Source organism: Neovison vison, chromosome 14 (genome assembly GCF_020171115.1).
Source record: "Neovison vison isolate M4711 chromosome 14, ASM_NN_V1, whole genome shotgun sequence".
NCBI lineage: Eukaryota > Metazoa > Chordata > Mammalia > Carnivora > Mustelidae > Neogale > Neogale vison.
This window is the reverse complement of record NC_058104.1, coordinates 32,430,000-32,443,984: the sequence shown is the minus strand read 5'-3', so window position 1 is coordinate 32,443,984 and position 13,985 is coordinate 32,430,000. Positions and strand designations below refer to the sequence as shown.

The 13,985-nt window shown below is 37.7% G+C and overlaps 1 protein-coding gene across 1 annotated transcript in view; it reads right to left on the bottom strand.

The window, feature by feature from the left end:
* Window positions 1–13,985, bottom strand: part of LOC122895475 (phospholipid-transporting ATPase ABCA3-like) — a 169,910-nt gene that overhangs the window by 113,510 nt on the left and 42,415 nt on the right. The window contains exon 11 of the mRNA XM_044232902.1: window positions 5,824–5,941. Coding sequence (XP_044088837.1) covers window positions 5,824–5,941 — 118 coding nt within the window. The remainder of the gene's footprint in view (window positions 1–5,823; window positions 5,942–13,985) is intronic.

Genomic DNA, 13,985 nt, shown 5'->3' with positions numbered 1-13,985 from the left:
AGATGTGAAAAATTTAGAATTTTACTTTCATTAGGTTCCTTCCTTCTCATATCGTTACTCAAATTCTTACATTTTAAGGTGTTTTAAATGACAATGATAGTGGAAGATCAGGGAAGTAAAAAAACACCTGTTTTTCTATACAAAGAAAAAAAAAGGGCAAAAACTACCAGAATCAACTTGCTAAACTCAGAAAAGTATTCAAAGGTTTGGAGCAACACAATACTTAATCAAGAAAAAGATGAAGACCTTGATGAGCACTGAGTAATATATGGGACTATTGAATCACTGTATTGTACAGCTAAAACTAATATAGCACTGTATGTTAACTACCGTGGAATTAAGATTTAAAAAGGACTACACTTATTGTGATGTAGAGAATTGTTGAATCATTATTACCTAGCAAAACTGTCTTTCAAAAATGAAAGAATAACAAGCAATTAAGACTACCAAACAAAAGTTGAGAGTTCATTACTAGGAGACCTCCATTACAAGAAATGTTCGGAGTTCTTCAGGATGAAACATAAGGATGCTAAATGGTAATATGAAAGCATATTAAAATATAAAACTCATTGTAAAGGTAAATAATGTAACAAATACAGAACACTATAATGCTATGGTGAGTATAATACATATGTAAAATAGTGGTGAGTAAATCACTCATTTTTTATATAAAAATTAAAAGATAAAAGTATTAAAATACTATACATAAATAAAGCTGGCGGCATCACCTTACCTGATTTCAAGCTTTATTACAAAGCTGTGATCACCAAGACAGCATGGTACTGGCATAAAAACAGACACATAGACCAGTGGAACAGAGTAGAGAGCCCAGATATGGACCCTCAACTCTATGGTCAATTAATCTTCGACAAAACAGGAAAAAATATACAGTGGAAAAAAGACAGTCTCTTCAATAAATGGTGCTGGGGAAACTGGACAGCTATATGTAGAAGAATGAAACTCGACCATTCTCTTACACCGTACACAAAGATCAACTCAAAATGGATAAAAGACCTCAACGTGAGACAGGAATCCATCAGAATCTTAGAGGAGAACATAGGTAGAAATCTCTTTGATATCAGCCACAGCAACTTCTTTCAAGATACGTCTCCAAAGGCAAAGGAAACAAAAGCGAAAATAAACTTCTGGGACTTCATCAAAATCAAAAGCTTCTGCACAGCAAAGGAAACAGTCAAAAAAACAAAGAGGCAACCCACGGAATGGGAGAAGATATTTGCAAATGACAGTACAGACAAAAGGTTGATATCCAGGATCTATAATGAACTCCTCAAACTCAACCCACATGAAACAGACAAACACATCAAAAAATGGGCAGAAGATATGAACAGACACTTCTCCAATCAAGACATACAAATGGCTATCAGACACATGAAAAAATGTTCATCATCATTAGCCCTCAGGGAGATTCAAGTTAAAACCACATTGAGATATCACCTTACACCAGTTAGAATGGCCAAAATTAACAAAACAGGAAACAACATGTGTTGGAGAGGATGTGGAGAAAGGGGAACCCTCTTACACTGTTGGTGGGAATGCAAGTTGGTGCAGCCTCTTTGGAGAACAGTGTGGAGATTCCTCAAGAAATTAAAAATAGAGCTTCCCTACGACCCTGCAATTGCACTCCTGGGTATTTACCCCAAAGATTCAGATGTCGTGAAAAGAAGGGCCATCTGTACCCCAATGTTTATAGCAGCAATGGCCACAGTCGCCAAACTATGGAAAGAACCAAGATGCCCTTCAACGGATGAATGGATAAGGAAGATGTGGTCCATATACACTATGGAGTATTATGCCTCCATCAGAAAGGACGAATATCCAACTTTTGTAGCAACATGGACGGGACTGGAAGAGATTATGCTGAGTGAAATAAGTCAAGCAGAGAGAGTCAATTATCATATGGTTTCACTCATTTGTGGAGCATAACCAATAGCATGGAGGACAAGGGGCGTTAGAGAGTAGTAAGGAATTTGGGTAAATTGGAAGGGGAGGTGAACCATGAGAGACTATGGACTTTGAAAAACAGTCTGAGGGGTTTGAAGTGGCGGGGGGGTGGGAGGTTGGGGTACCAGGTGGTGGGTATTATAGAGGGTACGGCTTGCATGGAGCACTGGGTGTGGTGAAAAAATAATGAATACTGTTTTTCTGAAAATAAATAAATTGGGAGAAAAAAAATAAAAAAAAAAGGATCTACGAGGGAAAAAAAATACTATACATATAAAAATGTTCATCAGCATACAACATAAAAAACATGTAAATTGTGACATTAACATAAAGCATGTTCATGTGGAAGAAATAAAATTGAGTTCTGTTTCTGATTGAAGGTCAGTTGTTACTAATTTAAATAGAATATTATAACTATAAAATATTTTATGTAAGTTCCAAGGTAACCATAAAGGAAATACCTAGAGAATAAACATAAAACACAAAGAGAAACAAATCAAAGTACGTAATAAAAGATAATATATATATAATATATATGTACAAAATAAATATATATATATATATATATATATATATGAAAGAAAAAAGTAGAGGACAAAAGAACTATAGAAAAGACAATTTTAAAAATGGCAATGGTGAGCCCTTCCCTATTAGTAACTACTTTAAGTTTAAATGAAAAGACCTAAAAAGATACAGAGTGGCCAAAATGGATAAACTAACAATGCCTAACTATAATGCTCTCTACAAGGACCTTTACTTTTTATTTAAATTCAATTAGCCAAGGTATAGTAGTACATCATTAGTTTTTGATATAATGTTCATTACTTGAGTATATCACCCAGTGCTCATCATATCACATGCCCTCTTTAACGCCCCTCACCCAGCTACCTCACCCTTCCATATACCTCCCTTTTCACAACCTTCAGTTTGCTTCCTGGAGTCAAGAGTCTCATATAGTTTATCTCCCTCTCTAATTTCTTCCCAGTTTCCCCCCCTCACCCCTTTCATCCTCTGCATTATTCCTTATGTTCCACACTAGTGAAACCATGTAATTGTCTTTCTCTGATTGACTTATTTCACTTAGCATAATCCCCTCTAGTTCCATCCATGTCAATGTAAATGGTAGATATTCATCCTGATGTCTAAGTAATATTCCAGTATATAAATACACCATATCTTCTTTATCCATTCATCTGTTGAAGGACATCTCAGTTCATTTTCCTACCTGCTCAACTCTGCTGTTGAAGGCCTCTAATAACAATTTTCAAATTAGTTCTTATATTTTCCATATTCAGGATTTGTGTGGGTTTTTAAAAAATTACTTCTACCTCTGTTAGTATTTTGTTCATGCATAATTTTCCTCATTTCATTTTGTTGTCTGTGTTCTCTTTTAAGTCACTGAATATCTTAAAATGACTTTTTGCCAGGTAATTCAGAGATCTGTGTTTCTTAAGGGTCATGTTCTAGTGCTTTATTTTGTTACTTTGGGGCAGGTTTCCATGTGTGTGTGGGTGCGCGCGCACGCATGTGTGTGTTTTGTATGCCTTGTGTTTCGTTGAGATTTAAATATTTAAAAACAGACATCTCTCATAGTATTTATGGACTAGCTTCATGCATGGGAAGTCCTTCACCCATCACCTCAGCTAGAGGTTTTGGGACCTTAAAATATTTTCTGGGGATGGGTCTTTGGGGTTTTGCATATGTTTTCATTCTGCTATATAGGGCTGCTCCAAACTATCTTAATTTCCTTAAGCATCTTGGAGATTGTGTTTCTTTTGTAGTTCTCTGCATATTTTCTGTTGCTTCCTTGGCATCTGAGTGGGGAATTGCACATTTCCTGCTGCCTTAAAATACTTTAAAGTGCTGCAGCATTTGCCTGTGTTTTACTGTGACTTCCAAACTGTCATCCGTAATACATTGCCATTCCCATTAGTTCTCCATTAGGCAAAGCAGAAACCAGTCCCTTGGGCAGTCCCTAGACAAGCCAGAACATTGGATGTAAGTTCTAGTCTTTTCTTTCTGTCCCAAGGGAGGAGCTTGGAATTGGCACATTTCCTCCTCATTGTGCCATGCCATGCTAGTAGAGGAGTTGGGGTGAGAAAATGCCATAAGGTTCCTCCCCTTTTTGGTATTTGACATGCATACATTTGCATGCTGCAGCATCCAAACTTGTTTTTGGAGTTTTTAAAAAGGTATGTTTGTCTGCATATTATTGTTAACTTAGTGTCTCTATGGGGAGGAGGGTCTAGAGCTTCCAAGTTCACCATATTTCTGATGTGACTCTCACCTCCTGCTTCTAAGTTACCTCTATCTTCATTTAGTCTTTTTTTTTTTTAAAGATTTTATTTATTTATTTGACAGAGAGAGTGAGCACAGGCAGATAGAGTGACAGGCAGAGGCAGAGGGAGAAGCAGTCTCCCCGCTGAGCAAGGAGCCCGATGCGGGACTCGATCCCAGGAGGCTGGGATCATGACCTGAGCTGAAGGCAGCTGCCCAACCAACTGAGCCACTCAAGCGTCCCCATTTAGTCTTGTTTAATTGCTGTAAGTCTTTTCCTGTTTCCCGAGTTCTGGCAAAATTGATTCTGACATTTTGTGCTTGTTTGTATATACCTTGCCTATGAAGGGACCAGAACTTGGAGTTACCATCTCTGAGAATTTGCTCCTAATGGTTGCTTCTGAGCTCATTCTCGGTGTATGAATAGGATTTCAATAGGTGGACTGATGGTTCAGGCACTCCCATTGAGTGAAAGGGCATGAACATATACAGATGGAAAAGTGCATTATATGTGTTCTGTCATTACATGTAGAACATGGAGTGTGTTCCAAGATAACGTGTAAAGTATATCAACTATATATAATGCATATATTATCATGAAGCTAATGACAATTCAGATCATAACCTTGTGATACTACCTAGGTAGCCATGTTGTTAAGAAGAGGTTTAAAAGAGACCTAGAGGAAATCAGTTCAAATATATAAAATAGCAGAGAATGCAGGTAGTATCTGCCCTTTCTGAGATAGTTTTGGCATCATTTTAGTTTCAAAGGGGAGGTTATTATATTTCAACTACTAGGCTCAGCCCTGTTCCAGCCTCTAGAACTTATGCTAACCTCACACACAACATGGGATTCATGATTCTAATTGTCCATAGTACTCCTTATCCATTCTTCCCTTCTGGTGAATGCAGTGTGTCTAACATATAAACCTATATAAAATATTCTCCCATAGCTTCTTATAGCGGTCAGCATAAATTCTAATCTTCATAGCATGGCTTCCCCAAACCTTTCATGATTTGACCTCTTGATTATTCCTCTAGCTTTACCTTTTGCTATTATTCAGATTCTATCTCTGATCTAGTCAGTTCCCTCCTTTCAAGTCTCCTAGTCTTTGCTTACGTCTCTAATATTCTTTGGTTCCATTCATGGACCTTTAGATATCCTATTTGTCTCAGATTTGATGACAATTCCCTTTTTCTCACCACCCCCAAGACAGGTTATGTTGCATTCCGTTAGGTGAACAGCATCCCACATATAACATCCCCTTTTACACTTATGATGTTAGTTTCAAGTTTCTTTCCTATATCTCCACCAGTGTACAAAATTGAGGGTAACAACCCTGTAATCATCACCGTATTACCCACTGTATTACCAATTCCTATAAAAGGATAGGCATATAAGTATTTTCACTGAATAAATGAATCAATTTATTACATTACCAAGGGCATCTTGGTTGTAAATAATTAAAGTGTAATAAAAACTGCAACACTGAAATAACAACATACTCAATACCACAAGGTGTTGATTGGTTTGAAGCCTTAGAAGGAACCTGACTTCTGCTCTAAACAGAAATAAATACATACCTATGAGAAGAGACAAGACTGTGGTTTTTCCTGCCCCATTTTGTCCTAGAAGAATAGTGATTTGCCCCTTATATAAATTCAAAGACATGTTGTTTACTACTACTTTGTCACCAAATTCCTGTGAGATAAAAGAAAGAATAAATTATTATCTGTCACTATCACTTAAGAAAGACAAAACACTCATATACTCTACCCTTAGAAGAAACAACATTATAAAACAGGTGAAGGTAGGAGGTACAAGCTTCCAGTTATGCAAGTCATGGGCATGAAATGTATAGTACAGAGGATATGGTCAATGGTACTATAACAGCATTGTAGGGTGACAGGTGGTAGTTTGCTGAAGGTGAGCGCAACATAACATACAGACTAGTCAAATAACTATGTTGTCCACCTGAAGCTAATGCAACACTATGAGTCAACTATAGTTCAACAAAGAAGTAAAAAAAAAAAAAAAAAAAGGCAACCTTATACTACCAACTTGTGAAAAAAGATAATGTGAACAATGAACAACATTTGTAGGTCACTGAGTTTATATATTAGGCAAAATAGGTGTGATCTGGTAAGGAAAATGGAGGCCTTTCTATAGTCTATGTTGGAAGAGTGTAATATAGTAATTACGGGCTTATTCAATTGTACTAAGAGCTAGGAAACTTCATAGAAGTTGCCACTGATGCCATGATTTCAGCCAGAAGTTTGGTGATTCACAAGAGCATGCCCGGAAATTCTTGAGATTCTAAGCAGAATTAATACATTTACTAATTTCTGAAGCTTTTTCAAAAAATAGAAATGAAAGGAACACTTTCAAACTCTATGAGGCCAGCATTACCTTGATCCCAAAACCAGACAAAGACCCTGTCAGAAAGAAAAATTATAGAGCAATATCCCTGATAAACATGGATGCCAAAATTCTCACTAAGATACTACCCAGTAGGATCCAACACTATATTAAAAAGATTATTCACCATGACCAGATGGGATTATTCCTGGGATGCCAGGGTAGTTTCACATTTGGAAATCAATCAATATGATACACCACATTAATAAAAGAAAGGACAAGAACCATATGATCCTCTCAACTGATGCAGAAAAAGCATTTGATAAAATACAGCATCCTTTCTTGATTAAAATTCTTCAAAATATAGGGATAGAGGGAACATACCTCAATATCATAAAAGCCATCCATGAACAGCCCACAGCAAATATCATTCTCAATGGGGGAAAATCTGAGAGATTTTCCCTAAGGTCAGGAACATGACAGGGATGCCCACTCTCACCACTGCTGTTCAACACAATACTAGAAGTCCTAGCCTCAGCAATCAGACAATGAAAAGAAACAAAAAGCAAACTGGCAAAGAAAAAGTCAAACTTTTTCACTCTTCAAAGATGGCATGATACTTCATGTGGAAAATCCTAAAGACTCCACTTCAGCAACATGGCAGGATAAAAAAATCAATAGACAGAACTCAGCTGCATTTCTTTTTTTTCCCATTTTATTTCTTTTCACTGTTCTAAAATTGTTTATACACCACACCCAGTGCTCCAAGTAATATGTGCCCTTCATAATACCCACCACCAGGTGCACCCATCCCTCAATCCTCCTCCCCTCCAAAACCCTCAGTTTGTTTCTCAGAGTCCACAGTCTCTCATGATTTGACTCCCCCTCAGACTTCCCCCATCTCACTTCTCTCCATCTCCCAGTGTCCTCCATGTTATTCCTCACGCTCCACAACTAATTACAACTTTAATAGACTTTGGCTTCTAGAAATGACATAGGAAGTGATTATTATAAACTTTCTCCCACTTTTTTACTCCTCTAAATAAAAATTTGTTATAGGACTTCCCCCCCACCTTATTTATGGAGTCATCTTATCTATTAAAAGATATGTTAAGCATAGAAATTGTAAGAATATATTTTTGTATCCATGTTCATCGGGGATATTGGTCTGTAAGTCTCCTCTGAGAGGGGATTTTCTCTGGTTTGGGGATCAAGGTAATGCTGGCTTCATAGAATGAAATTGGAAGTTTTCCCTCCATTTCTACTTTTTGGAACAGTTTCGGAAGAATTTCTGTACACTAACAATGTGATTGAAGAAGCAGAAGCGAAGGAATTGATCCCATTTACAATTGCAGCAAAACTCATAAGAGATACCTACGAATAAACCTAAGCAAAGAAATAAAGGATATATACTCTAGAAACGATAGAACACTTATGAAAGAAATTGAGGAAGACACAAAAAGATGGAAAAGCACTCCATGCTCATGGATTGGAAAAATTAACATTGTGAAAATGTCTATAGTGCCCAGAGCAATCTACACATTCAGTACAATTCCTATCAAAATTCCATTGGCATTTTTCACAGACCTGGGAAAAACAATCCCAAAATTTATATGGAACCAGAAAAGATACCAAATAGCCAGGGGGAATGTTGAAAAAGAAAACCAAAACTGGGGGCATCACGTTGCCTGACTTCATCCTATACTGCAAAGCTGTTATCGTTAAAACAGCATGGTACTGGCACAAAACAGGCACATAGATCAATGGAACAGAACAGAGAGCCAAGATATGGACTCTCAACTAATTTTTAACAAAGCAGGAATGAATATCCAATGGAAAAAAAAGACAGTCTCTTCAATAAGTGGTGCTGGGAAAGAGAAGAATGAAACTGAATTACTTTCTTCCATTGTATGCAGAGATAAACTCAAAATGAATGAAAGACTTCAGTATGGGAAAGGAATCCATCAAAATTCTAGAGGAGAACACAGGCAGCCACCTCATCAACCTCAGTCACAGCAATTTCTTGCAATACACATCTCTAAAGGCAAAGGAAACAAAAGCAAAACTGAACTATTTGGACCTTATCAAGATAAAAACTTCTGCACAGCAAAGGACATAGTCAACAAAACTAAAAGTTAACGTATGGAATGGAAGAAGATATTTACAAATGACAGTACAGATAAAGGGCTGGTATCCAAGATTTTTAAAGAACTTCTCAAAATCAACATCTGGAAAACAAAAAATCCAGTCAAAGAATGGGCAGAAGACATGAACAGACACTTCTCCCAAGAATACATACAAATGGCCAAAAGACACATGAAAAAATGCTCCATATTACTTATCATCAGGAAAATACATATCAAAACTACAATGAGATACCACCTTACACCAGTTAGAGTGGCAAAAATTAACAAGTCAGGAAACAACAAATGTTGGAAAGGTTGTGGAGAAAAGTGACCTCTCTTACACTGTTGGTGGGAATGCAAGCTGGTATAGCCACTCTGGAAAACAGTATGGAGTTTCCTCAGGATGTTCAAAATAGAGCTACCCTATGACTCAGCAATTGCACTACTGGGTATTTACCCCCAAAATACAGATGTAGTGAAAGAAGGGGCACATGCACCCCAATGTTCATAGCAGCAATGTCTACAATAGCCAAACTGTGGAAGGAGTTGAGATGTTCTTCAACAGATGAAAGGATTAAGAAGATGTGGTTCATATATAGAATGGAGTATTAGTCAGCCATCAGAAAGGATGACTACCTACCATTTACACTGATATGGATGGAACTACAGGGGATTATGCTAAGTGAAATAAGTCAAGGAGAGGAAGACAATATCATATGGTTTCACTCATATGCAGAATATAAGGAATAGTGTAGAGTATTGCAGGGACAAGGAGAAAAAAACTAGGAAGAAATCAGAGAGGGACACAAACCATGACTCCAGGAAACAAACTGATGGTTGTGGAAAGGGAGGTGAGTGCGGGGATGGGGTAACTGGTTGATGGGCAGTAAGGAGGTCATGTGAAGTGATGAGCACTGGGTGTTATATGCAACTAATGTATTATTGAACTTTACAAGAAAAACTACTAATGTATTATTTGTTGGCTAACTGAATTTAAGTTAAGAGGAAAAGAAGATAAAAACTAAAAAGAAACATAACTTATAGTGATAAAAACTAATTTCTAAAATGAAAACATAATTCATGATATTTACAAATGCAGGTTAGATGCTGCAAAAGAAAAAAGAAAAAGAGGAGAGAGGCAAGATGGTGGAGGAGTAGCCAACTGATAGGACATCAGGTCTCAGGAGTTCAGCTACATAGTTATCAAACCATTCTGAACACCTACAAACTCAACAGGAGATGGAAGAGCAGAGCAGAAATTCTAGGAACAGAAAATCGATCACTTTCTGGAAAGTAGGATGTGTGGAGAAGTGAATCTAAAGCTACAGCAAGATAGACCATGGTGGGAGGGGCTGGCTCCCAGCAAGCAGTAGAGCAGCACAGCACAAAATCAGAAATTTTAGAAGTCTACTCCACTGAGAGACATCACTCTAGAGGGTAACCGGGGGTGGAACACTTGTAGAGATAGTATGGTCTCAGGTCCCGCGGGATCACAGAAAGAACGGGAATTTCTGAGTGCGGCAGAACTCCCAGGCATCAGAGCAGGGAAGCCGACTACAGAGACAGAGCTGAGGAGTGAGCTTTCAGATCAGGGTTACATTAAGCCATGATCCAAGGCACAGTCGGGCCACTGTTCTTCGAGGAGAGACCCCACAAGGGACAGATCCAGGGAGATTCACCTTCCTCCTCTGGGAGGAGCAGTGTGGCAGGAATCTCCTGGGTTTGGAGACTCCAAACAGGGCTGTGCACCAGAGATAGAAACACTCAGTCACAGGCTGGGTGAGCACAGAGCATGGCCGGAGACCAGGGAGACAGGAGTGATTGATGGCTTATCTCTGAGCACACTGAGGAGTGGGACCCTAAGCTCGGCTCCTCCAGACTGGAGATTAGAAGGCCACCATTTTCATTCCTGTCCTCCAGAGCTTTATGGAAAGTATTCAGGGAACAAAAGCTCCTGAGACCAAACCCAAGCAGATTACTTAGCCTGGCCCCTGGCAAGGGTGGTGCAATTCTGCCTGGGGCAAAGACATTTGAGAATCACTGCAACAGGTTCCCCCCAGAAGATTAGCAAGAAAATCCAGCCAAGACCAAACTCACCAATCAAGGAGAACAGCAGAACTCCAGAGCTAAGGGGAAAGCAATGCAAACAATTCATGGCTTTTTCCCCATGATCCTTTAGTCTTGCAAAGCTAAATTTTTTCTTATTTTATTTTTCTTATTCCATTTTTTTAACTTTCCTCTTTTAACATTTTTTAACTAGTTTATCTTAACAATACCTTTCTTAAGAAAAAAATAAGTCATTATTATAGTCCTATTTTATCCCTTCATTGTATTAAACCTTATTTTTTGTATACATATAGGTTTTTTCTAAAAAGTTTTGGGATACAAATTCTTCTAATAGATCAAAATATACCCTAAATTAAGCACAGAGTTTTGTTCTGGTCTCCTGCCTGAGCACATGCACTCCTCTTTTTTTTCCTTTTCCTTTTACCTTATCAATCCCTTTTTTAGAATTTTTAAAAAATTTTTCATCTTTATAGTCATATTCCATCCATTCAATGTATTTACCCTTAATTTTTGTGTGTGCATATATGTGTTTACACACACACACACACAAATAAGGGTAAATACATTATATGTATCTTTTAAAAATTTTCACCTTTATAGTCATATTCCATCCCTTTAATGTATTTACCCTTACTTGTGTGCATGTGTATACATATATACATACACAAACACACATACACACACATACACACACACACACACACTTTCTTTAAAATTTTGGGAGGTAGCTTCTTTTAAGAGACCAAAATACACTCAAAGTCAAGGGGGTGGCTTTGTTCTATTCACCAGTCATATATATATATATATATATATGTACACACACACATATATATATATTTTTTAATTTCTTTTTCCCTCCTTTCTTCTCCCCCCAGTCTTGGGTCTCTTCTGATTTGGTTATCATACATTTTTCTGGGGTCTTTGGAACCCTTTTAGTATTTTATTCCATCGTTCATATATTCTTTTTTTTCCATTTTTAATTATGATTGGTTTTTTAAAATAATTTTTTTTAAAGATTTTATTTATTTATTTGACAGAGAGAGATCACAAGTAGGCAGAGAGGCAGGCAGAGAGAGAGAGAGAGAGGAGGAAGCAGGCTCCCTGCTGAGCAGAGAGCCCGATGCGGGACTCGATCCCAGGACCCTGAGATCATGACCTGAGCCGAAGGCAGCGGCTTAATCCACTGAGCCACCCAGGCACCCTTAAAATAATTTTTTAATGTATTATTAGCCCCAGGGGTCATTCATATATTCTTATCTGGATAAAATGACAAGGTGGAAAAACTCACCACAAAAAAAAACAAGAGGCAGCACCAACCACTAGAAACCTTGGTCCCTACAGACCAATATGGACATTGGTAATATGTCAGAACTAGAGTTTAGAATGATGATTCCGAAGGTGCTAGCTGGGCTTGAAAAAGGCATGGAAGATATTAGAAAATACCTTTCTGAAGAAATAAAATCCCTTTCTGGAGAAATAAAAGAACTAAAATCTAACCAAGTTGAAATAAAAAAAAGCTATTAATGAGGTGGAATAAAAAATGGAGGCTCTTACTGCCAGGATAAAAGAGGCAGAAGAGAGAATTAGTGATATAGAAGACCAAATGACGGAGAATAAAGAAGCTGAGCAAAAGAGAGGCAAACAACTACTGGACAACGAGGGGAGAATTTGAGAGATAAGTGATACCATAAGATGAAACAACATTAGAATAATTGGGATTCCAGAAAAAGAAGAAAGAGAGAGGGGGAAGAAGGTATATTGGAGTGAATTGTAGTAGAGAATTTCCCTAATATGGCAAAGGGAACAAACATCAAAATCCAGGAGGCACAGAGAGCCCCCTCAAAACCAATAAAAATAGGTCCACACCTTGTCATCTAATAGTAAAACTTACAAATCTCAGTGACAAAGAGAAAATCCTGAAAGAAGCTCAGTACAAGAAGTCTGTAACATACAATGGTAGAAATATTAGATTGGTAGCAGACTTATCCACTGAGACCTGGCAGGCCACAAAAGACTGGCATGATATACTCAGAGCACTAAATGAGAAAGACATGCAGCCAAGAACTGTACCCAGATAGGTTATCACTGAAATAGAAGGATAGATAAAAAGGCTCCAGGACAAACAAAAATGAAAGGAATTTGCAAACTCCAAAGCAGCCCTACAGAAAATATTGAAAGGGGTCCTCTTAGCAAAGAGAGAGCCTAAAAGTAGTAGACCAGAAAGGAACAGAGACAATAAGTCAGTTGTTGTCTAAGTAAGTCACTTATAGACAATACAATGGCACTAAATCTGTATCTTCCAATAGTTACCTGGAATGTAAATGGACTAAGTGCCCCAATCAAAAGACACAAGGTATCAGAATGGATAGAAAAATAAAACCCATCAATATGCAGTCTACAAGAAACTCATTTTAGACCCAAAGACACCTCCAGATTTAAAGTGAGGGGATGGAAAACAACTTACCATGCTAATGGACATCAAAAGAAAGCTGAGGTGACAATCATTATATCAGATAAATTTGATCTTAAGCCAAAGACTATAATAAGAGATGAGGAAGGACACTGTATCATACTCAAAGTGTCTGTCCAACAAGAAGCTCTAACAATTTTAAGTATCTATGCCCCTAACATGGGAGCAGCCAACTATATAAACCAATTAATAACAAAATCAAAGAAACACATTGACAATAATACAATAATAGTAGGGGACTTTAACATCCCTATCACTGAAATGGGAAGATCCTCCAAGCCAAAGATCAACAAGGAAATAAAGGCCTTAAAAGACACACTGGACCAGAAGGACATCACAGATATATTCAGAACTTTCTATCCCAAAGCAACAGAATACACAGTCTGCTCTAGTGCACATGGAACATTCTCCAGAAATGATTACATCTTGGGTCACAGATCAGGTCTCAACTGGTATCAAAAGTTTGGGATCATTCTCTGCATATTTTGAGACCACAATGCTCTGAAACTAGAACTCCATCACAAGAGGAAAGTTGGAAAGAACTCAAATACATGGAGGCTAAAGAGCATCCTACTAAAGAATGAATGGTCCAACCAGGAAATTAAAGAAGAATTGAAAAAATTCCTGGAGGCAAATGAAAATGAAAAACACAACTGTTCAAAATATGTGGGACACAGCAACGGTGGTCCTGAGAAGAAAATATAGAGAGCTACAGCCTTTCTCA